The sequence below is a fragment of the Lytechinus variegatus genome, chromosome 5 (assembly GCF_018143015.1).
Source record: "Lytechinus variegatus isolate NC3 chromosome 5, Lvar_3.0, whole genome shotgun sequence".
Taxonomy (NCBI): Eukaryota; Metazoa; Echinodermata; class Echinoidea; order Temnopleuroida; family Toxopneustidae; genus Lytechinus; species Lytechinus variegatus.
In genome coordinates, this window is record NC_054744.1 from 21,948,330 (window position 1) to 21,975,086 (window position 26,757).

General features: G+C 35.2%; 1 protein-coding gene across 1 annotated transcript; it reads right to left on the reverse strand.

Annotated features, from left to right (window-relative positions):
* Nucleotides 1-11,285: 11,285 nt before the first annotated feature.
* On the reverse strand, nucleotides 11,286-13,321 carry LOC121415732 (tumor necrosis factor alpha-induced protein 8-like). Its single transcript, XM_041609058.1, has one exon. It carries the CDS (start codon nucleotides 13,274-13,276, stop codon nucleotides 12,764-12,766), a length of 513 nt encoding a protein of 170 aa, XP_041464992.1. The 5' UTR covers nucleotides 13,277-13,321; the 3' UTR covers nucleotides 11,286-12,763.
* Between the last annotated feature and the right edge of the window lie 13,436 nt (nucleotides 13,322-26,757).

Consider the following 26,757-nt stretch of genomic DNA (forward strand, 5'->3'; position numbering starts at 1 on the left):
GAGGTTAATGGGTATTGGCAGATAGTAATTCCCCAAGAAGCTGTGAGCACTGGAATTGGTCGCCAAGCTTAGCCAGAGTAATGTAGGAGTGCCTTAATCACCTATAAAGTGGATACATGCATTGTAGTTTGCTAATCGAGTTTGAATAATGCCCTCGTCTATCTCTTACCATATTCCGCTTGCTCACAACTGCCAGAACTTACTCCAAAAAGTGTCTGGTTTTGATGGGTAAGAATGTGGAATATAATTATCATTAAGTGTTCTGAGGCTTGAACAAGTCTGAAACCACTGTATGCTGTGTTTAATGTACATGTACAAAACAAACCTCATAACACAAATGAACCACATTATTGTTTATTTTTAACACATTAAATTAAAGATGAGATAAGCTTATATTCATCTCATGGATATCTTTATTTCTCCTTGAACCCCCTTAAAACCAACAAATTCATGAATTACCTGCTTTAGATTTTAACTACAAATTGCCCGAACCAATTAAAGAGAGATAATGAATCTAATTTGAATGTTCAACAAAGTGTGATTGCATCTCATGTTTGCATTATTTCATCTTCAACCATTTAGTTCAATGACCGAATGTAGGTATCTCAGTTATTCCACTTTTAAAGCCCTTGCATGAAAACAAAGAAAATCAAATGATAGAACTTCAGAAAATGCAAAGTCCTTACAATCCCTTTCCAATTAGATGGCGGTCCAAAGAAAGAATAAGAGCTTGAATTTATCTCTTTATTTTCAAATCTTCAAATCTCTCTGACGTATCCCTGCTTCCAGTAAATTAACTACATGTATACACATCGTCTCCTTTGAATAAAAAAAACCTAATCATACAGATTAAAGCAACTGAGATGCTGTGTTTTAAGTAATGTCAATGCCCCTACAAAATAACTCTAAGAAAAAAAAAGGTACATGTATTTTGGATTGTATTCGATCAATTTCTTAAGCTGGAATCAGAAACGTTAATCACACTATGAAATGAAAACACAAAATATGATTACTGCGGAGTAGCATTCAAGCAATTCTTTATCGAAGTTACTTGCCTTAAGCCAGGCTACTGCCCATCATACTGTGTTATTTGACCCAGGAAGTTACAAAAAATGTAGGTCAACTTGGAGTGTACGTATGTAATGCATGTCCGAAATATATGCCAATCAAGTGTTGAGATTGAGATCTCTGACGCATTCCATCCAAATTAAATGACTGTGGGTGGGCCTGCAAAGTTGGTTCTCAAACCTTACATTTTTTCCAGCATTTCACGTTTTGAAAGATGATTATTAATTTGGACAAGCAAAAAAAAATTGTTTGAACGCGAACATGGATAAAATCAAACATCTCTTTGAACATATATTTTTCAGGGTAAAGGGTTGAAAGAATGCTGCCTTGTTTTGAACCTTAAACACACATTGATTATAATTTCCCAAACTGTCATTTCCTACTTGATTAAAGTAACCTTTCAATTTTTTTTATAAGCAAGAGAAAAGTACAATGCAATTTCATACACTATGAGCTAACCCATATTACTTCTGTTTTTACAAAGTACAGTGTAAATGAGCAATGCACTTCCATATTTTATGACAGATCTCAATCAACGAGCTACTCCTTGAAGAACACAAATTTTCTTTACAAAAATAAATGATGCATATAAACCCCTATCTATAATGTACCCCCTTCCCCTCTTCATTAATGGACTTTCTAGAGAAAAAATGGGGAAGAACATTGACTAATTTATTGGTCATACATCACTGGCACTGCACTCCAGTCCCATCTATTGTTATCCCTGTCAGGTTTACAGTACAGGGGCTCCAGTGGAAGATTAGTGTACTTGGACACTGGGGTTGTTTCCCCGTCATAAAGTGGTTGTGGAAATGAGATTGGATTGTGCCTTTCAGGGGGCTAAAAGTTGATGAACTGGGGTGAAGTTGATTAATGTCTCAAGCTATTTACGGTAGCACAAATCGGGAGAAAAGGAGATTTATAGAAAATTACTCCTGTTGGAAATCAATCGCAGTACATCAATTTATGAAACTAAGGCCGTGTTTATGCTTCCACTTTTCAGGCCAGAATCAGCGTTTCCAAACGTGATAAGTCCAAAACACGGTTGCGTCCATGCTTACTTTCATTTAAACGCTGTTTCAAAACGCCGATCGTAAACTCACAAAAAGGTGCGTTGTAAACGTCGTTTAACCAGAATCAGGCTTTCTGGGGAAGTATAAACAGAACCACCATCGTAAACGTGTTTAAATGACATCATTTGGTACATGCTTCCGGTGAGATGAAAATCCGCGGGCAAATACAGTTGTATTGCTCCATGTTATCTCTACGTAATAACAACAATCGGAAAAAAAAACTTTCGAAAAAAGGCGCGCCCAATTTGACCTCGCTTTACGATGCGAAGCCAGCTGGAGATCATGATTTGCTCTGAAAAGTCAAGCATAAACAGCACTCCCAGAACCACATTTACGATCGGCGTTTTGAATCGACGTTTGAAATCGCTGATTCTGTCCTCGCAATGGAAGCATAAACACACCCTTAAAGCATGGGACATGCTACCACTTCACAGAGTTCAAAGACAAGAAACCAAGGGCATGTTTCATGCATGGTTTGTCAAGTCATTTTCACTAGCTCGTTTGTTCTCAGCCAATCAGATAGAAGAATTCCCAGTAGCTTACAACATTTGTCGGAAAAAAAAAATCACTGACAATTCTTCAGGAAAAGCACCCTACATTTGTACATGTAGGATGCTGAAAAATGGGGCGCCAAGATAAGGTCAATTTTCTCTTAAAAAATAGGCCACAATCTCCTGCTCATTTTCAACATTGGGCATTATCTATGGGACAGTGTGGTTGGATTGCCTGTAAATTACCAGGAATATGAAACTTCATCACTAGAGAACCTTAATATAGCTTGAGTTCAAACTTGAGAACAGGAACTCTGTACTTTTATTGAGGCAAGCAGAGAAAATCATATCCATTAAAAGACACTTGGTTTTAACAAAGAATTCAATACAAGACTACACTTTACAGCAAACTTACAAGACATACATGTACAATCAAAGAGTTTGTGATTTTCTTGTTTTGAGAACTTGACATTCTATTAAGCATGATGCAAACACTTCTAAAAAAATGTACATCTTTGAATATTATGATATCTGTATAGCAGACAAGTATTGTTATATTTTACTACAGTCAGGTGCAGACAATTAATCTTTGCTTGATCTTATTTTTTTAGCTCTTTTATACATCCTCTCACTGGGAAGAAAACTATGTTCTTAATCAGTGAATTGAAAACTTTCTTTGAAACATTATTTCATCATAGAGAATGCCAAGCTCAATGTCAGCTCAAAATATATGCTTAAAAATGAGTGCACAGTCTTAAATCTGCATTAATAAATGCATCAAATCCACATGCATGCACACATTTTTCTCCTGAATGATTTTCCAGAATGCCCATTTCTTCACAATGATTTTTACATTACGAGTCTTTCCTGTATGTTGGTGCATTGTGGGGGAAAGAACTCGGCAGAATCCAGCCGTGAAATCAAGGTCAATGCATGCTCGCGTTTCCTGAAGCATAACAAAACGCAGTGCTTCCATGAAAAGGGAAACATCTTCTTTTCCTGTACAATCAGTAATACCACTTGGTGTATGCGAGGAAATGTTAGTCTCATTAACTATTCGTTGGTGTCTGCACTTCCATAACTTTTTGGGGAAAAGGCAAATCCAGGGGGGGGGATTTCATAAAAACAAATAGTCAGTGATTTTCACCAATAAACTGTTATAAGCTACTGAAATCCTTGCATCTGATTGGCTCAAGTCAAACCAGACAGTGAAAACTCACTGAATACATGTATATGCTTCGCAATCAAAACCTTCCCAGAAGGAGCCATTTTGGTAAATTTGTGAATTACATATATATATATGCACTGCTACATGAATATGCATAAAAAGACCTAGCAGGCTCAAATTTTTCAACCATGAAATAACGAAATTCATCCTCATTCATACTAAATTAACATCTGTGATAGGTAAAAGGGACACTTGTTCAAATTCTGATATCAGGCTACTGTACAAATTCAAGTGATGCTGCCCCTATTCGATCTTGAATCAGTCTGAAACCGTTCACAGAGAACAAATTAGGCATAACAAAACTTTAACCCTCAATCAAACACACATTCATTTTCTATCATAGAGGTACAATGTTTCTTCATCAGAGCAATGAAACATGACATTGCAATCAGCAAGGTCACAATGAATTTCATGGCCATTTTGGTAAAGGGAATTTGCTGGTGACAGAACCTTTCGGCCACAAACTTCATGTATGCAATTTAGTTGCTGGCTTCAATTATATTGGTCATTGGGATAAATTCAAGACAAAAGGTTATTAAATCAGTGAACACAGTAAGCAGAGTTCACAACCCTAACTGCCAACTTTCAGGTTACAAGTTATAAAATCGGCTACTAATGATAACAAACTTCACAGTGTATTTTTAAAGTGGACCTCAGGGCCACCATAGATTTAAAGCTAAATCTGGAGTAAATCGCACCTTACGGGCATGATCCATACAAATGGAACTTTCCATGCAGGCCTACATAGCTTTTAATACTTCCTCGTATAGCCACTTGATGCAAGAAAGAGTCCCTAGTGTAAGATTATATGAGGAAATATCAGCATTTTCTCGGAGATGGTGTGTTGTAAAAACAACCGCAAACTTTATATTTCAACAAAACACAAACAGCTTTAGATCTGATGCCATTATCAGGCATCGCTGAGCAAGGAAGTGTATTAATATTGCAAAAAGATGATACTATTCTTTGAAGTATGCATGCAAGTGAAGTAAATCATACATGAAAAAGCAATTTGGCTGTTATATTTCTTAGTTTTGCATGTTTGCCCACAGTTCAAAGCAGCGTCATAAAAAGGTAACATCAAAAGACAGTTGCTAATGGTGCTGTTAATGTATTCAGCCAGAATATTAGATATGGCTGCACTTGCAAAGTCTGAGGTGTCTTCTATGATACATACACCATAAAAGACAATTTTAATAGATATGCTTTTACTGACAAAGAGACTCATTTACAATATAATATCAACTGATAGATGAGGGTACCTATGCATCCTTTATACATTTAGTTCGTTTGAAACACATTACTTAAACGTAAATGTATATCATCGATTGGTCTGAATTAGGGGGAGCATGTTGAATATTAAACAGAGATCATGTGTTGAAGCTAAATATCACTTTGAATTGGGGCAAGATGATTTTATTTGGTACACAATATTATAGCCACCTGCTGCCAACTACATGTACATGCTGTCATGGCGCTCACATGAGGAGCGATAGCTCATTCAGTACAGTGGTGGTTTCAGATTCCGGTAACCCGGGTTCGATTCCCACTTGGTGCGCAAGTGCCCTTTGGTAAGGCATTAATCCTTATTACCAGGTCCCTCGGAGAGGACCTCATTAAGCTGTCGGTCCTCTGGTTGCTTGCTTACAAGCATTCATGCTTTCTTAGCAAGCAGGTAAAAAAATTCCCTCATTACCATTACCACATAGAGCTACATGTACATGTATGTATCTGAAGGAAAACTGTCCCATCTAAAAATAGTTAACAGATATGAGTGGAAATCATTCAAGCTTAGAAACAACCTGAGGACATAACAAAGAGAGTTTTTCGCATACATCCGTAATTCCGAAGGTTCGTATATCCGAAGGTTCGTTAGTCTGAAAACGAAATGAGGTTTGTAATTCCGAGGGTTCGTTAATCGGAAAACGACATGAGGTTCGTTAGTCCGAAAACAAAATGATTAACGAAAGTAATTTTGTTTTACCAGACTAACGAACCTTCGGAACAACCAACCTTATTTCGTTTTCAGATTCATGAACCTTCGTAACATTGAACCTTATTTCGTTATCGCATGATCAAACCTTCGGAATAACGCCACAAATGTTCGGATTAACGAACCCTTTTACGTTTCCGGATTAACGAACATCCAGTTAACGGCAATTTATGTGTTTCGGAATTACGAAGTGTAACCGTTTTATTTTTTTTTATGTCAGTTTTCCCACCCAGTGAAATTTGTGAAATAAGCGGACAGGAAAAGGAAGGGGTGTCTCTCTTCTCCACAAGAATATTCCTAGAATAGATGAATGATCAGTATACATATAATACATATTATCATTAGAAAGAATTACACACATACATGAGTGTCTTTTGAAACAGCTCCATTAAACATGCCTTGTTAGGACCACTTCAAAGGTAAAAATAATTCTAATGTCTGAGCAAAATAATGTGTAGCCTACTAGTATTATAAATAGTTTTTTATATTTTTATACGTGAGTGAATTATTGATGAAGTTCCTTGTTACTTGATCCTCATCTTAAAATCATGACTGGCCATTATACCATGACTGATCATCTCCGGTCATTAGTAAACCTACATGTATGCAATGGGTAAATAAATGACTGGTAATAATGAGCATATTAGGAATTTACTTTGTCATCTTATAAAAAGGATTTATCTACTGGTACTCTGTGATCTCTGATGGAAACAATACTGGAAATGTAAGAAATATGGAATGACACTGAAGAAATATACCCTGTCTATAAATATACCTGCTGTAAAATATTCACCATGTTTATAAAAAAAAAACCTTATAATACACAATGAACTTACAATGAAATATCAGAACAGAGCTGGATAACTAATCATAATCAAAACTTAAATAAATCATTGGGTCTGTGCACATACAATGATATTCCTGTACATGTACTTGTTCATGTACATGAACAAACCATTTAAAAAAAATCATACACACATATTGTGATTTCTTTTCCCACTTCTGAATAGGATTGATTGCTCTTGTAACAATACGTATGGACACACACAAAACATCAATGAAAAAAATATCACAACATAAGCATCAGAAGATCAGGAACCATGAAGACTACACTGGTACCTTTGAGACTTGAGAACAAAAAAATCAAGTGGGAAGCATGTCATAAAATAAATAGTCAGTGATTTCAAACTGACTATTGTTATAAGCTACTGAAATCCTTTCATCTGACTGGCTCAGAGCAAATTTGTCAGTGAACATCACTGACTATTCGTGTCATGAAATACTACCCTGAATTGTTATGGAGTGTAATGACATAAATATGTGTACAAGATACAGATGAGATGTATGTATGGATTCCCTAATGAACCAAAAATAATGTGAGAAGGAAAAGATTAAGGAATTATGCTAAAAGTTTCTGGGATTTAAAAAAGAAAATCCACCTCAGAAGTCAGAACAATCTTCTGCACAAGATCCAATAGAAAAAAAAACACTTTTCATTATTTAAAGTAAGGTTTTGGAATATTGCACCTTTGATACATGTACTATTGAATGTAGAACAAAATTAGTCCAATTTCAAGACATTACATTAATTCTTTTTTTAATATTATAGGATTTAGATAGATTGAATCATCATAACCAATGATACTAGTCTTCCATGAAGGTTCAGGAGTATTATCAACTGTTCTTGGAATGCAAGGAATAACACTTTCACAAGAAATTGAAATTAACTTGAAATTAAAAATGAGCAAGAGCTCTAAACCAATTCGCAAACATTTTCTTTTAGAACATAAATGTAGATGTAGGATTTCGTACAGTGTAATAATTTTCATGACTGCACCCTTTATAATTCCCTGCCTGTGTAAACACACTTAAAAATGAGATTGAAATATGAAAAAATACCAGGGGCCGGTTGCAGAAAGAGTTGCAATCAATCGCAAATCCAAAAATCATGCGCAACTTGATTTTCAACCAATCAACATCGCGCATTTTTGAATTGCGATTGATTTTTCACTTGCGTTTCAACGCAACTCTTTCTGCAACGGGCCCCAGAATCCACAAAGGAACGGAAACACTGTTTAACATCATATTCTATCGAGAGAGTGAATAAACACAGACAACATTGTATGATGGAACATTCTCCTCTGTTCTATCAAGTGGGTGAATGCATGAAATTGTAGTGCTATTTTCATGTAATATTTGTCCCTCTTTTTTTTCTCTGCTATTGAACAGGACCCCAGTGAAATGGGATTTTCCCATGCTTTTTGCTCCATATTGATTTGCCTTCTATTGTTGGGTGATTCAAAAGAAAACATTCTGAGTGATCAAATAACTCCCTAGGATATGGTATGAAATCGTGACTATTTCCAATGAAGGAAAAACCGTTATGGATGATCAATCAAAAGATCATACTCATAATTTTGACTGATTTTCAATATTCATTTCTAATTCCTTGATTATCTAATGTTGGCTTTTTAAACCAATCTCCCGATTCAGTAAATGTTCATCTTTTGACACTATGCAATACTTATAATATTACTGAGATCCAAAGTTTTCATTTGTACACTATAATGGGGGTATATGTTTATATCATAAGTTTACTATAAATGTGTAGAAAGGTTTGCTTCAGCTGTTGTACTATAGAGGCAAGTAGTTGAGGCAACAATAACAAAACAGCGATATTATTTTTTTTAAATCTAGAAATAAAAGCAGTATACTATACATGTACTAAATACGAGAAATTAATTTTTAAAACATGTATATAAATATATTTCACCCTGGGCAGCCATATTTAAAATAATCTGCTTTAAAATAGGAGTGGGCTATACATGGGTCAAAAATACTTTTTTTGGAATTTCAATATGAGAACAGTTTTTTTTTTTCCTTGTAATGTATCTCAACATGAAATGACAATATTTCTTGTCTCGGGTCCGAGAAAAAAGTGTGCCGGACCAAAATCCAAAATGGCCGCCAAAACCCCCCAAAATCACAGTTTTGGCCACAACTTCTTTATTTGGTGGTCTTTTTCTTTGGTTTTGGTATCTATTCATATGTGTTTGTGGGCAGACAATGTGTTTTTCCTATTTTTAGTACTTTTAAACCATTATTTGTAGAGTTAAAAGGTAATTATACCTAAATTCTCAAATTTTTATAGCCTTTTTTCAGCCAAAATGTAGGTTTTTTCCTCCCGGGATTCTTGGATATTAGATGATATGAGGTCAACAATAGCAAGCAGCTTCATAGCGATATATTGCTTTTATTCCTCTACTATGGGTTTTACGGATATTTGTGAAATATATCTTATAAGAACAATAAAATGTTAATTATCCATAGAGTATATACAGTATACAATGTACATACTGTTACTGTACATACTGCGCTGCATTAATGCATTGGCCACCATGACAAGGCCTGTATAAACTATAGTGTTATACATGTAGAAATGAGCTGTTAGGTTTAGAATTAGATGCCCAGAAATTGAAGATATGTTTTGTCTCAGACACTGAGGACATGTTTTGTCAATGCTACATGTAATTCAGGGGGACTCGAGGAGAAAGGTAATTAACCCCACATCATGGCATTTACACTGAAGCTTATTCTGGGCCCTGTTGCGTAAAATTTACCATTATGTTAACTTAACTTAATGGTAACTTGCATGGAATCCTTGGTTCTGATTGGCTGTTGATCAACGTTATCATGATAGTTACCTGACCCCACAAACATAGGACAGTTACTTAGACACCACAACCAGGTAAAAAAGGCATCCAAATGAAGAAGATATGGCTACAGGGTAGATATGTGATGTACGTACCGTATATGATATGTGACATTTTTATGTGCAATTTACGTTGCTGGTTTAATCATGTACATCAGCTGACAAGCAATCAAATTCAAAATTCACAATCTAATTTTAAACCTTAGGAGCTTATTTCTATTACACTATAGTTTATATACAGGCCTTGTCATACATGTATGTCATGGTGGTCAATGCATGGATATATGCAGTGTAGTACTAGTATGTACAGTAATAGTACATTGTATACTGTATAGCCCGTATGGAAAATTAACATTTTTTTATTCAATAAGATATATTTCACAAATATCCATAAAACCCATAGTAGAGGAATAAAAGCAATATAGCTCTACGAAGCTGCTTGCTATTGTGACTTTGAACCATGTAATATCCAAGAACCCCAGGACGATAAAACCTACTTTTTGGCTGAAAAAAGGCTATAAAAATTGGAAAATTTAGGTATAATTACCTTTTAACTCTACAAATAATGGTTTAAAAGTACTAATTATAGGAAAAACAAATTGCCTGCCCCAAAACACATATGAATAGACACCAAAACCAAAGAAAAAGACCACCAAATAAAGAAGTTGTGGCCAAAACTGTGATTTTGGGGGGTTTTGGCGGCCATTTTGGATTTTGGCCCGGCACACTTTTTTCTCGGACCCGAGACAAAAAATATTGTCATTTCATGTTGAGATAAGGTAAAAGGAACACAAAAAAACTGTTCCCACAGTAAAACCAAAAATCACCCATTTATAGCCCACTCCTATTTAAAATGGAATAAAAGTTATCCTGTTTCCTTTCCAAGTTTGTACACACTTACATGTACACATCAGTGGGAAAGAAACAGAAGGTATGATTTTTACACTGTCATGATAACTGAGCTGCTATAATGATACTCACTTTTATGTAGCATAATTGAAATCCTCAACCCCCTTGATTTACAACTTTAACTACAACTATAATTGTATAAAACTGTCAGTTTATAATCATAAAAGTTTGATCGCTAGCCTTTCTGATGACAGTCCGATACAAATGTATCTACAAATATAGGCACTCGTCAGTACAACTACTAAAATTTTAACTAGAACATAGATTTAACTAGATACTACATGTCAACAAATGTCATATAAAAATTCTACCTTGCGTAAAGACTACTTTGATCACTGACATTGATTAGTTACATCGTCCCTTCAGAGAATGATCAAGATGAAAAGACATGAGAAATTTCATCTCTTTATAAAAAAATTGCATGTATTAGAGCACACACACTTCATAGGTCAACCGTATACTTGAGGAACAAACCTTCCTATTGAAAAAAAAGAGCAATATATAGAAAACTTACATCCATTGGGGATGATCAATAATGAAATTTTCAAGCTTCTTTAACCCTTTTCTTTAGAACAGGTGGGTGTTTAATAAAGCCATTTGTACCTTACAAATTACTTAAGAAATGACTGGTGATCCATTCTTGCTATTTCCCTACCATGATGAAGTAACTGCTTATCACCTTAGAACATGTTCCAGTCATATGTAAAGTAGTGCGTAACTATTCAAACTGCTCTATGAAACACCACCCAGTTCTTGTTCTCTCCTGTGGGCTTTCTTGAGCTGAGGGATCAGTCACACGTTTCGTGTGCTACCTGCTGTTCTTGCCATAACTGGACAAGAAAGAGGTGACAAGAAAGCAGGCAGCGCTAGGGTGTGACCGATCTCTTGGTTAGAGAAACTCCACATTCCAGCTTCGCTTCTGAACAAAAAGGTTTGCAAATGCTTGATCATTAATAATAATTCTGAGTTGTTTAGATTTCCGCTGCAATGTCTTATAATATGTGTATGGTACCATTTAGCATTATCCGACTCATTAGTACAAACGTTTGGTTCATTGAACCAATATTGTTCTGTGCATTCAGCGAGTAAGAGTCAGTCAAGGATCGCTAACTGGTAATTTACTGGTCTCTCAATAACAAACTATTAAAAAAAGATTGATGGTATAATTATGAAACTTACAGTATTCATCAGTGATTACATACCCCCCATGGGCAATACTCACCAATTCACATACCCTTTCACGTACCATTACCTCAAGATCTATCTTAAAGGGTGTGAAATTAGAGCTTTTCTGCTTAAACTGGATGAATTCTATGATGCCATATCCACAAGACAATCCTGCTGAACAACTTCATAATAATGCCACTTCCCCATCTGTTGAAGCAAAAGCACCAGGCATCAGAAAGAATGATGTACAGTATCCTTTGAGAATTACCACAACGTGCGCTCTGACCTGATGATCTTCACGACCAATCTTCTCTAGACAATCCTGTTGAATATCTTTGCTATGGCTTTTCCTCCATCTGTGCAAGCACAGGCACCAGAAAGGTTGATGTTTCCTTTGAGAACTGCCACATGCATTTTGACTCAATGATCTCCATGATGCCATCTGTACCAGATCATTCTGCGGAACATCCAACAGGCAACCAGATAAGATCACCAGAGACCTTCCTCCATCTTTTCAAATGCATGCACCATCATACATGGATTCTTCAGCAACGAGATTTGCTTCAGCTTCTTCGGGAATGTGACTATCCATCAGAAGCAGCATCAAAGTTTCTAACTTGACCGATCTACAGGTACCGTTCAGATCATTCTAGCGAGACAACTAATCCAGAGCTGCTTGGACCTCAAGGTAGATTTTCAACAAAGATCTCATGCTAAACCTTTCCCTGGTAAATTGAAGCTTACCAAATATGGATGTGAAATGAAAGAAGAAAAATTTCTTTCATCTATGCTTTATGAATAAGGCAAATAATTATTTACAACTGCTGAAAGATCAGGATAACCAACCATGATTTTGTCCTACAGAGCACACCGATGACCTTATAGCAGAATGTTCACATTTAGTGCTTCCATAAGCACTGTAAATTGCATCAGTCTACAGAAGATTGCGGTGGTTCCCAAGACAACATAAATAAACAAAACAATTACAGATATGAGTTGAGTCACTTTGAGCTTCCACTGTCAATTATTTGCACGTTTCTGCTTCATTTATGATACAAGTTTAATAAAATCTATGAAATGTAATAAAAAAGACTTTGGAAGATAGAAGGCCATGATGAAGGGTTAAATGCTTCCTTCTTCTAATAATTTGTTAAGTCCTCCAACAATGTCCGTAAGGTGAGGTTTTAGAGGACTGTTTGGGTCAAAAAGCGAGTCCATGAAAGCACCATCCTGGAAGAACCCAAATACATAGTCTATTCTGCCTTGTGACTTATCTGTGAGATGCCTTGCCACAAGTTTGGTCAAAAGAACTGAGCAGTCATCGAGTGCTCCTACCATAAAGTTTTTATCAAATGTGAAGTCCACTTCGCAGAAGCTGACAAAGGTCATAATCATGGTCCGGAACTTTTTCCTAAAGGCCTCTGCAATTTTTATCTCCTCTTCGTTGAACTGGTCATTGCGGTAGAGGATACCTATTTTGACAGTAATCTTGATGATATTCTTGATGAGCTTCTCAGCGTCTTTCTTGTTCTGTTTGTAATCCTTGCAGAGCTTGTACACGTTGTCCAGGAGTTCACCCATGGTGTCATCAATGAAGACCTTGGCAATCTTCTTGGACGTCATCTTGCCCAACATTTTCTTCTGGACCCGCAGACCCAGGTTTTTGGACCCACCCGCTTCAGCAACTGTAAATTGGATTAAAAGACAAAAATCCATAAATATTCTATATTGAGCTACAGGGGTCTATTCCACAAAGAATATTCATAATTTGCAACTACATTTTTAACCCATCTGATAGGTCATACTATCAATAATATTTGGGTTTTTTTTCTTTATTTTATTCTGGACAAATATTTGTCTTCCAACTATTTAAAGGACAAGTCCTCCCCAACATAAAGTTTATTTGAATAAAAAGAGGAAAAATCAAACAAGCATAACACTGAAAATTTCATTAAAATTGGATAAAAAATAAGAAAGTTCTGACATTTCAAATTTTCGCTTAATTTCACAAAATAGTTATATGCATGTTCTGGTCAGTATGCAAATGAGGAGACTGATGAGATCATCAACTCATTTTTTCTTTGTATTTCATTACAAGGAATACTAAATATTCTAATGTTCTCCTCATTGTCATATGGAATGAAGTTTTATTCCTCTGTGATCATACATTACATATGATCCCAGAGGAATATTGTAAAATCTGTACAACGAAAAACCGTATAATTCAAACAATTAAAAACAAAAGAAATAGTGAGTGAGGGACATCATTGACTCTCTCACTTGCATATCACTGAGTTGTGCATATAACTGTTTTTTGAAAAATAAGCGAAACTTCAAAATGTCATTTTACATGCAATTTTGATGAAATTTTCAGTGGTAAATTCCTGTTTGATTTTTATCTTATTATTCAAATAAACTTTTCATTGGGGTGGACTTGAACTTTAATGTCAATTACTAATTGTATCTGTGTACATGTACGTCAACTATGGAGGTAAAGTGAAATCTCCTTGCTTCTACTGCCAGCTCTACAGTCCCAGCTGACAAAAAGTAACTATTGTTCAACAATTTTATATTTCCTCCCTGACATAACCTTCAGTTTATTATGCTCTGCACAGGTTCACCTGCTCATGTTGGTACCATAGATCAATTCAGTCATTTATGTTATAACAGCTACTGCAGAAGTTTTAAAGGGGAAGTTCACCCTCATCAAAAGCTGGTTTTAATAATTTAAGCATAAAAAATAGAGAAAAACTTGGTTTTCTGTAATTTGTGTTTAACTTTGTTTTTAATTAGTCACCGGATGAAAATTTAAAGGGAAAGGTTGTCTTTTATAATTTACACACTGTAAAAACTGTGGTGTTAAAGCTGACAACAGTTGGTGTTAACAGAGGACCACACCCTGAGGTGTTAAAATTACAACGTAGAGATTGAACATAACACCAAAGAGTGTAAATGTAACAACCAAAGGTGTTGTAATAACACCTATGGGTGTAAAACTAATACCACCAATTTAACACCGGTGTAAAACAACTGGTGTGGTCATCTACATGGATGTACACCCGTTAACACCACAATTTTTGCTGTGCATGCTCACCCTGAAACAATTAGCTGTTGAATACATGAATAAACTGATTGAACTGAAATGTTGCTTTCCAGTGGATGTATAAAGGAAATGCATATCATATGAACATGAATTATGTCATATTTATGAAAGTTGCAAAACATGGGGGAATGAAAATTTCTTTTCAGTTGTGATTCCAATATACAGCATGTAGGCTTTACATGGCTCCTTTGGTACAATGTTCAGCATTGCCAAACCACTCTTCTTAAAATCCAAAACTGCCCAGTTCCCCAAGGGAAAACCTCAACTATGGGACTACAGTCTTGTATATTTCCAACAAGAAAACAAAATTTTGAGGCAACTGTCAGGAAAGGGGTCAAGTACTTCCATGCCATGTGATGACAGGATAGGTATTCTAAAAGTTTTTTCTTCTGTGTAGCAGGAGGCCTAGGTGTGTACTTCAAGGTGTGCTATATGTGACTACCCCAAGCTATTAAATTTCTCCATAAGTTGATGGATGGAGCCTGATTTATCCCTAAAAATACTGAAGTATGTTCTTGGCCGTTGATGGCACACAATTGCAACAATAATTGTCACACAGGTTACCAATTGCAGATTGTAATCTATTATTGATAGATCAAGAATATCATGACTGATTAATAATGCTAAATTTAAATGCATACTATTTGCTATAGAAAAATGAACTTAAATAGAGCACCCAATTTTTGCATACTTTTAGCATACTTCCAAAAATTGTTTATGTACACATGTATATATCTCCTTTTATATACTTTTTTCAATGAATTTTTGGTGACTTTATTCTGATCATGAACAAGATCAATTTTATTCAGTTTAAACTTTGGATAAACTCCCAATTTGCATCAAGAATTCCTACAAATTTACATTTTTGAGAAATGTTGGGTCAACATGCAAAGTAATGTGTAATTTGAGAACAGCATATCAGGGAGCCGCAACTCACAAATTTGGTCTTTAAAGTTGCACAAAAAAGACGAAGAACAACACAGCACCAACTTCTCTGATTTATCATGAAAAATGTCAACGCCTTATTAGGAATAATGGTCGCTACAATTTTCTAGAATTGAAAAGTAAGATAATCTGATACATGTATAATTCACATCATTAAACCATTACCAAAGATTTAGGTCTACAGGCTTTAATAATTACATGCACGCATACTTCAATCAGCAATGTATTGCCATTCAGTAACACCAACAATGTAAATCAACAAAGGAAGTTGGCTCATTTCCGAGAACAAAATATTTTCCCTCCAAAATCCCTGAACTGAAATAACATACGTGTACATGTACCCTTTTTGTGTGTAAGCCTGAGATTATGATTACAGAAGTATTCAAATATAAAAAATACAAGAACAATAAAAATAATGACAAACATCAGTACAATGGTTAACAAAATAGAATAAAAATTAATGATGAAAATCCAAAATTACAAGTAAAATGGAGCTATTTTTATAGCTCCATGGTAAAACTGTAGGGTCCTAAATTGTGTGTAATGTAGCGTGCAAACACAGGCCGATACTACATGTACATACATGTAATGTGGTCTTTTGACTGATTGCTCTCTATTCATGGATTGAACAAATCATTTAAATTAGTCATTTAAGCAATGATTAACACAATATTCTCACAATCAGTGGCTTCATCAATCAGGCTAATGCCTCATTTTGAGCATGCTGGCAATACTCTACTCAAACTGAAACTAGTAAGCAGTCCACTAGAACCTCAATTATGGTTTCAGACTTTCAGCTTCAGACTGCTGGGTACTATAAAACAATTAACCTTTCATAAACAATAAATTAATAAATAAATATATAGGTGTATTCATATTCTTTCAGACAGACTCAAAAGATTTTTTCTACATGCTCTCTAATCAAGAAATTTACCCTGATGTACCCCCATCACAGATCAGTATCCTGGTAATTTTGCCAAAGTGAAAGAAAAATACACAATTATAATTCCTGAAAAGAAAATATTTGTTAAATAGAAGGTACTTGTTAAAATATGCAGGGATTTTTCCAAGATTGCAGGTATTCTTGCAAATGTGAAAGCAAGGACGTTTCTCACCCCAGTAAAGTGGTTGGGTGCAAACGCTGTGGCCTCACCTGCCAATCAGACCATACTGCACATGCTCGTAACTTGTAGAACTTATCCTGAAAGGGTCTGCTTCGGGTTGGTGTAAATTATGCAGAAAATGATTATCAAGGTGGTTTCAAACCGCCTTGATCACAAGATTCCCCGATAAATTACAAGAACCTTTTTTCAGGCAAGTATATACCCATCAATTATTCCTACATTCACACCGCCCCGAAACATACCCTTCTGACTAAGTTCCTGAAATTACGAGCATGCCCCGTATATGGTCTGATAAGCAAGCAAGGCGCGAGGTTCAAAATCGCTAGCTCAGCAGCCATCCACAGCACCCACCCCCTACTACACGCTGCGCTAAATGTTCCCGTAATTTGCTTTTACATTTCCAAAATACCTGGAACTGACGAACTTTGAGGCGGTCTGAAACCACCTACAGTTTGAATTTCAAAGCCTGATGAACAAGTTCTTGTATTCAATGAGTATTCATGCGATAGAGTCAGTCTGAATACACGTTATTTACATGTAAATGTAAGTGACTGTTCTTAAATGCCCTTTTCACCTATTTTCTTTAACTTAAAAACAATAGTGTAATGGGAATGCGCAAACTTCAAAACCGTCTTGGAAGAGACTGTAAGTGGTCTTAACCACAATGTGTATTCTTGAAACAAATGAGGTTGCTTTTTATCAAGTGAAAGAAGACTGAATACTTAACTGTCCAACTGAATACTACATAAATTCTAAGTAAGTTTTGGTTGTGGATAAAAATGAAATTGAATGTTGATTTATTAGTAGTCTTTCTTCCCATCTGTATTACACTTTTATCTTCCCCTCCCTTTTTTTAGTATTGCAATTATCTTAACCAGGTGAAGACACTGAACCCATTCTGTGGTTTGGTAAAATTATTTCATGCATGTGCTGTCATAAAAAGAATGCAAAATATGTCAAAAATTAAGAATTTCTTCATATACTGAGCTTACATATTTTCTTTGTTTTTAAATGATCAGTTATCTTTCATGCAATGTCATTTTTTTTGTAATGGCAATGATCATTACGATCCTTAAATTGGCAATGCAAGTGTAACTTTTGGATCACCTGTTTTCACATATACAAATGTTCAAACTTCTAAGTTTGACATTTACGATGAATCTCTATCCACTTTTCACTACAAAATTTAAAAGGAAGTTGCAGCAGGGAAAGAAAAGTATGTTGTCAATTTGAAGAACACATCATGAGCAAATAAGGCTACAAATAATTGATTATCCTCCATTTGTTAATGGGGAACATGTTCATGAAGGGCAAAGAATAGGAAACTGAAACTGCACTACATGACCCAAACGGAAACTACCAAAACTTGCTGCGCATCATGCAATGTGTTTACTTAATTACTCTCATAATGGTAACTGTGTATCAATGTGCAAATTCAGAATACAGATTACTTTGATAATAATTCAATAACTACAGGTTATCTCTGCTTCAGCTTGTCTCATCAGTCATGATTTCCTGGTAAAATATTTTTATTAGATTTAAAGTATGATAAACATTTCCTGTTGTTCCCAGGTCTCTTCCAGGGGTCTGATGCAACAAGAGATGTGCATTTATAGTCCACGTATATTAGGTTGGATTTTTATAAACCGGTATGTGTAGTTGCACTTAATTGCAATAATTTCTGCTATATGGGCCCCAAATGGATGAATTCCTTTCTTCCTTGAAAGACACAGTTGGTTTTAACAGACATACTTTATGTAGGTTGCTCTCTATACATGCAACCAACATTTGCATCCTGTCCGATGGACAGAGTGTTTTCCAACTGCATTCACACAGGTCAGCACTAAATACAGCAGTGAGGCACGCTGCTAACACGTATAGCATCATTAAAAAAAAATTAATGTGTGTTTTGGCATGCATGGGATTTGAACCGATGCAGGTTGAGATCATACAAACTTATGCGGAAAAAGTGTTCTAACCAACTGAGCTACAATGCCTCCTTGTACATGTAGGATGTCCTTTTTTTTATAGGCCCTTTGTGTATTAGGCTTTGAATGTGCAGATTATTGTACAGACGTACTAAACATAGTCCAACTTTACATATTGAAAAAATAAAAATTACAAGATCTTGTAATATAATAAATCTAGAAAATGTGTCCTTTTTCAACAATTATTATCCATCTGATATTGAAAATTTCACAATGAAAATTTGATGAAGGAACATGAGTGCAATTTTAATCACCAGCACCAATCTTTCAAAAAATTGCTATGCTTCATATTCACTAAGTCTCTCACAGGAATAGTGCAAAGAAAGGAACAAACTTTTTTTTTATTTGAAAATGATGATTGACAGAGTAATGTGATGCTGCGATGAAACCAGTGCTAAATTGCACCAATCTCCAGTATCAGCTCATCTAGTCTTGGTGAAAGACATTGCTAGGCTCTAACAACCACTGTGGTCAACTTCCTTATGTCGGTCAAGTGCCAAACATTTACTTAAACTAAAGGCCAAGTCCACCCCAGAAAAATGTTGATTTGAATATTTAGAGAAAAATCAAACAAGCATAACACTGAAAATTTCATCAAAATCGGATGTAAAAATATTAAGTTATGGCATTTTAAAGTTTCGATTATTTTTCACAAAACAGTGATATTCACAACTCGGTGACATCCAAATGAGTCAGTCGATAATGTCCATCACTCACTATTTCTTTTCTTTTCTATTGTTTGAATTAAACAATATTTCATTTTTACAAATCTGACAATAAAGACCAACTTGACTGAACCATATTATTAAACAATGCTAATGTTCAGGGAGGAATTAATTGTTGTTTCACTTGACAGTGAGGATAAAATTAGAATATTTGATATTTCATATAATAAAATACAAAAGAAATAGTGAATGGATGACATCATCAGTTTCCTCATTTGCATACTGACCAGGATGTGCATATAACCATGATAACTGTTTTGTGAAATTAAGCGAAACTTTCAAATGTCATAACTTACATCCGATTTTGATGAAATTTTCAGTGTTATGCTTGTTGGATTTTTCTCTTTTTATTCAAATCAACTTTTTGTTGGGGTGGACTTGTCTTTCAACTGTATAACCCTGGAGTTTATTTTAGAAATTCTCAGTGGATATATATACCAGAAGTTTGGGTCTGTCCACAGAAATGTATCACTGAAGATCATATCTAGAATGCCTTTCCACTACTGGAATAGACTGCAAAGATTGAATGAGAAATCGGGAGAGCTAGGGCAGCGATTGTGGTAAAATTGATGCAGAGACACTCTATGAGTACTGGAAAGAGTCTCTTTCAAATATCGAGAACAGGAGCAACAGCGATAATTCTAGGTGAAATAAAACACTAGAATTTCAGACTACCAGAAGTCGAAACCATTATATATTTGAACATCAAGCTGGGCTGCAAATCTTCAAAAATTTACCCATTAATTTCAATCACAGTGTTTGGTCTCATGGAAGTCAATTCTTGGCATGGAAGAATTCTTTCATGGGTGTGTGCAGTAAATGCAGTTGGTCAATAATCGAGAAATATTTTATGCAAAAACAATTCATTCAGTGGCAAGAAAGTTCAATAATTTTATGGCATTATTATTATTGGATTAGCTAGACTTATCATTTGACATGCATTCATTTTAATTCTCAAATGAGAGGAGTGTTTAATGAGGAATTTTGACAGTGTTTTCACTATTACTCTCAGCCAATCAGATTCAAGTACATGTACACGTAGCTGAAAAAAGCCAGGCACTCGGGGTGAGGGGGGGAGGGGGACTGTTTCCATTCATTCTAATTACATGTACAAGGTGGACACCATGCTTGTCCATGGACTTTCAAAACAGATCCTTGACGAGTATCACTCTTCGATCTCAGAATTTCCTTATTATGTTTCATGCTTTTCCCGACCCTAATTAATGCCTTAACTACATTTTCCTGATAGGGTGAAAATCATACAGTACTCCATGTATCCAGGATTAAAAAAGTATATCACTCTTTCCCGATTTCAGCAATTTTGATATCTTTTTCTACTACATAACATGTATGTACTTAATGACAGCCCCCCCCTCCCTAAAAATCATGATTTTTCATTTACTGATCAGCAGAATAGATCGTGAATCGACAAGAAAACGATTCTTCCGTCAAACTATAATCATCCTGCTTGTGGGCGATGTATCTTAGGTATATCTCTGTAATACCCCAGAGACAATCTCCCATCTGATATGATCTCCTCCTAATGAACCCAAGCTTCTATCAATCTCCTTAAAGCCTGCATCAATTAGAAGCATAATTGAGATACAATTATGGTTCATTTAGACTAAAGGATTTCAATGCAGAAAACTTCACCGTTACTTTGCTCCACATGTAAATGCCCGCATCGAATTGTATTCTAATCTTTATAGCATTACTCTTTAAAAAAAATGAAATTGATGAGAGTATAAAATGTATTACATGTACACCCTATTTTCATCCAGTTAGAAAACAATATTTCCTTGAGTTAAACAAAATTCTACAACTGTTAAAAAGTTTAATCAGCCAAAAGATAGAAAAAAAGGAATAAATTAATTCTGGTGGAAGGTCGGTAAACAGGGCTGTCAAGCCTGTCATAATATTAAGTCCAGAGCTGCCAACCTAAAGAGGAACATTTCAGTATTCTTTAAGCTGAAAATCAGTATTTCGATGAGGAAATCAGTATTTTCAAAAAATACCATAGGACCACACATACAACTGAAACTTTAAAAATTAGTATTTTACATGAAACTATCAGTATTCTTCTCACTTTTCAGTACTAAATACTGAAAATCAGTACTACTTGGCAGCTCTGCAAGTCCAATGGGATGGTCTTCCACATGAGATAGTGTACAATCAGAACTTAGTATTTACTGCTCATTGCTGTAATAGTCCACAGGGAGTGGATAATGCGCATACACGGTTTTGGGCAATCAATAATCCAATTAAAACCTAGGTAACTATATACATGTATCTGTGAAGTATACAGATCGACATCCAGATGCGACAAGCGCTGCATAAAACTGTATTATTATTACTATCATTATTTGTACATTGTAGTGGCTTCATTCTTTGAATGTGAACATGCTATCCGACACATTGACACTGATTATCAGTTTTCAGCTTTATTAGCAGAGCAGAATTAATGTAATTGGTCTACCAATACCTAAGCATATCAAGGATAAATTGATGATTGCGCGCAAAAACCTTAATCACAATACCAGCGAATTCCCAAGCTTGGTAATTAAAGAAGCATGATAATTATGCATGGGTTTTCTTTCTCTATATGGATGATAATAATAATAATAATAAACTGTATCAATTATGCCAGCTAATTCCCTAGCTTGACAATTAGAAGTATATGTAGGTTTTCTCTTTTCTATCTAGGGATAATAAACATTATCAATGGTTTCCCAATTAAAATGAGGAAGCACTTTGTTTCTTAATGATTATTAAATATGATTCCTACATCTGCATAATTATCATAAGGGATAATCTGTGCAGGTGTAATATTCATGAAATTAATGAGGTATACGACAATCAACTTTTGTATTGATATACAATGTATTTACTGGGGCTTTTAACAAGGGTTACTGTACTCTTCACTTTTTTTTTGGGGGGGGGAGGGGTCATAGAATACATTTGTGCTTATTTTCTCTTGGTATACTGCCATCCTATGACAAACACTAATAAAAGCATGGACCTACCAGCAGGTCCATGATAGAAGTTACTCTTTTTGTTTCCAAATTATTATTTTTTTTTTTGATTTGGGATAGTTTCTGTATGCTCTACATGATGCTAAAGGAATTGGAGTTACATTCATGTACATATACATGTTACACAATGTATCCCTCAAGGCCTCAACTTTTTTTTAAATCAAGTCAACTCTCCTAAAACAATCACACATTTTGCTCATTTGCAATGAAACTTATTCCACACAGTTGCTTTCTTTTTTTCATGGGATTGCAAATTATGTACCTACATGTAGTCTGCAGGCATAGACCCTGATTGACATTTCTGATCAACAAGTGGGTCTTTACATTAGCCTAGCATTGCTGTTTCAATTCTGAATGAGAGATGGATGTTTACTTTGTTATTCCTTGTCCAATTTTGATGAAATATTCAGTATTTTGCTTGTCTGACTTAATTTACTTAAATCTGTTCAAATCATGTTTTTTTAACCTGGAGTGCCCCTTTAAGTGAGCAACCAGCTACTGTAGTCGCTAGCTAGTTACTAGCTTGCAGCATGCTCAGATTTAGGTACAGGCGATTTGCCCAGTATTTATCTTCATTTTTCTGTTTTTATCAAAACCACTTCAGTGTCATTTAAAGAGTGTAAATTGAAAATTAAAGGAAAATGAAACCTTTGGATCAAGATAGCTTCAGTGAAAACAGAAAATCAAAGAAACAGATCAATGAAAGTTTGAGAAAAATTGAATAAATGATAAGAAACTTATGAGTATTTGAAGTTTAGATCATTATTGCAATGTTGATCCTCCTGATTGGCAATGTAACAAATATACACCATGTATGTGATGTCACATGTAAATAACTTTCCCATACTTCACTTAATCTGCCTTTTTTATCACTTATATCAGTAGATCATGTATTCTTCCTATAGGAGGGCATGTAATACAGATTTTCAACAAATGCATTATGGTAAAGAGGTTGTATCGCCATAAGGAAGAACAAAAAGATACATTTTGGGGGTATTTTACAGTCCACCAAAAGGAAAGCTGTTCACATATGACATCACAAATCTTTGCAGGATTGCCAATAGGAGGATCTCTATAGCATCAGTGATTGCAACAATTAAATGCTCATAACTTTGTCATTATTTGTCCGATATTTCTCAAACTTTCTTTGATCTTATTCTTTGATTTTCTGTTTCAACACAATCCCACATGCTCCCAAGGTTTCATTTCCCTTTAAATCTGTAAAAGAGGCATCCCTGTAACTTCAGTCCTTTGTCACCAGTATACCTTTAACACTGAGAGGATAAATCTGCTTGTATTGCAGGATTTCCGCCTCTTGCAGAAACACAGCTCAGGATATTTCCTGTTGATTAGTTCAGGTTTTTCCTCCCCAAATCCCTATTCTACTGCATGTGTGTACACGTAATCTCTTCAGAGAAAATGGAGCTAACGTGCTAAAAATCATGAAAATAAATATGTAAACAGATATTTGGCAACTATGTAATTTATACTGTACATCTAGGCCATATAATTGTAGAAAAATTGTGATGAAATTAACTTTTTTTATTTATCTATTTTGAAAATTGGGGCTATTAAATGTGTGCAAAAATGGCTTTTTGGCACAAATAGGAATATCAGATGAACTCAAGAAACATCATACTTGAAGAAAGCACTTTTAAAAAAAGGATGCACCTAGTTTTTAAATCTTTTTTTTTTTTTTAGTTTATTAAAATCTCTTGCCCAAAATACATGTATTCCTCAATAGATGATTACATTGTATCTGGCATCTTTACACTATCATCAGGAGTCTGTTTCATAAAGAGTCTAACGCCGTGTTTATACTTCAACTTTTCAGGCCAGAATCAGTGTTTCCAAAAGTGATTAGTCCAAAACACGGCTGCGCCCATGCTTACTTTCATTTAAATGCTGTTTCAAAATGCCGATCGTAAACTCACAAAAAGGTGCGTTTGTAAACGTCGTTTGACCAGAATCAGGCTTTCTTGGGAAGTATAAACAGAACCACGATCGTAAACGTGTTTAAATGACGTCATTTGGTAAATGCTTCCGGTGGAATGAAAATCCGCGCAGTATCCGCAAATACAGTCGTATTGCTCCATGTTATCTCCACGTTGTAACAACAATCGGATAAAAAAAACTTTCGAAAAAATTTGACCTCGCTTTACGAAGCGAAGCCAGCTGGAGATCGTGATTTGCTCTGAAAAGTTAAACATAAACAGCACTCCCAGAACCACGTTTACGTTCGGCGGTTTGAATCGACGTTTGACATCGCTGATTCTGTCCTCGCAATGGAAGCATAAACACACCCTTATACAACTATTGTAACTCTGCCATTATTTGAACTACCATGGTAACAAGGCTAAGCAGCCAATCACAACCAAGCTTTCCATTGGAAGTTATAATAATGGCAAATTTACAAATATTTCTATACAGTCCTTATGAAATTGACCCCACTTGTACTTTCAACAGTTTCAGTATTTATAATCTTTAATGATCAACCTAACAGCATCGTTTTTTAAATATTTTTTTAAATTGGAATAGTCACTAAAATCAAACATTTCAACATAATGGTGTAGCACTAGCAGCTTGGTTTTTGTCCGGAAATGCTATTGTGCAAAGCACCCTTTTCAATATACATACAATACATGGCGTTTCAATACATACAGCAATATGTGTATAGAGAAGACACATTACTTTGGAAAAAATAGTTATCTCACAATCTGATGTTTGCATAATACATGTATGCACCATGTACATGTACACATACATTGATAACCCAATAAATAGGGAACCCACTTCTCATACGATGAAGGAGAACGTGAGAGGAATTCCAATTTTACTTCCTGTCCTCAAAGCTCCACTCAGTGTTGCCACTTTGATAGGAGAAACAAATTTACATAACGTTAGACACGATCGCCAGATTGAAATAAAAACGACAAATAAAGCACAGTACATGTACCTAGTGTCAAAAAGATAAGAAAAATCCATAAAGTCCCCCATACTAGTAATTTAATTTCATACATGAACTACTGGTAAGTTGTGTGTGTGTGTGCATACATGTATATTACTTATTAGTAATTTTTGTCCCCATTCTAACGTAATTTCTAAATTTCAAGGATAGGAAAAGGCAAGAGCTACATGTACATGAACAGTTGATTCACATGGCCTTTAATAAAGGCATCAGAAAGGTATTGTGGCCAAGTGGAAAGTTCTGGAATTTGAGCAACTAGGTCTATGGTTCAAATCCCACTGCAGCACTTGTTTTCTTTTGTAAGAAATTTACAGTTGCCATTCTCCAGACATGTGTATATACTAGATGGGTGCCCAGCAGGAAGAAACATGCATGCTTACATGCCCAATCAGGGTAGCCATGCTAAAGCCAGGGTAATAATATAAGAATTAAAGCACTTGATATCATTATCATTTTTTTCTGATTATAATCACCAACATAAACAAATTGATTTTTATTATTTGTGTATTAATGAATGAGGACTTGTTTTGATATTCTGCTGATCATAGTTTGATTTCATATCCATCCAGATTTGGGCAAAAGTATTGTATTTACAATAGTGATGTGTGTACATGTATGCCTGCCCTACACTCTATTATGGCACAAGGTAAGAAGTTTCACTTTTGATATGCATACATGTACATGATGTAGACTACAGTAAGTGTTCTGAATTATTGATCTGGTTTTAGCACAGTGAGGTCATTTAATTTTAGTTCAAAACATCAACTCACCTGCTTCAGGGTTGAAATAGAACATTTTCAAGGTTTAAAACCATTTAGACAAGGGAAAATTACTGTACATGTCTATATAGTGACTGATATATCTGCACTTGTGTTCTCAGATATTTATAGGCCCCCATCAAGCATTTTACGTCACATCAAAGAACATATTTACAGTGGATAGAACACTGTCTGAATGATGAAAATCCAACTATTCCCTGGCCTTGGTAAACTCGTAATAAATGTTGCACACTATCTCCAATAAATGAGCACAATTTTACCTCCCAGGTTCGCACTATTGTGGTCAAGACTGTTTCATACTGAATGCAAAAAAGTAATATGAGAATAAATCTTTTGATTCCTTTCCTCATCAAGGACCTACATGCAGGAGACTATGTGTAGGTCCATTCTCAATTGCTCCTATGAATCCATTAATATTCCAGCATATAAAAAGTCAAGAGCTGTATCCTGTT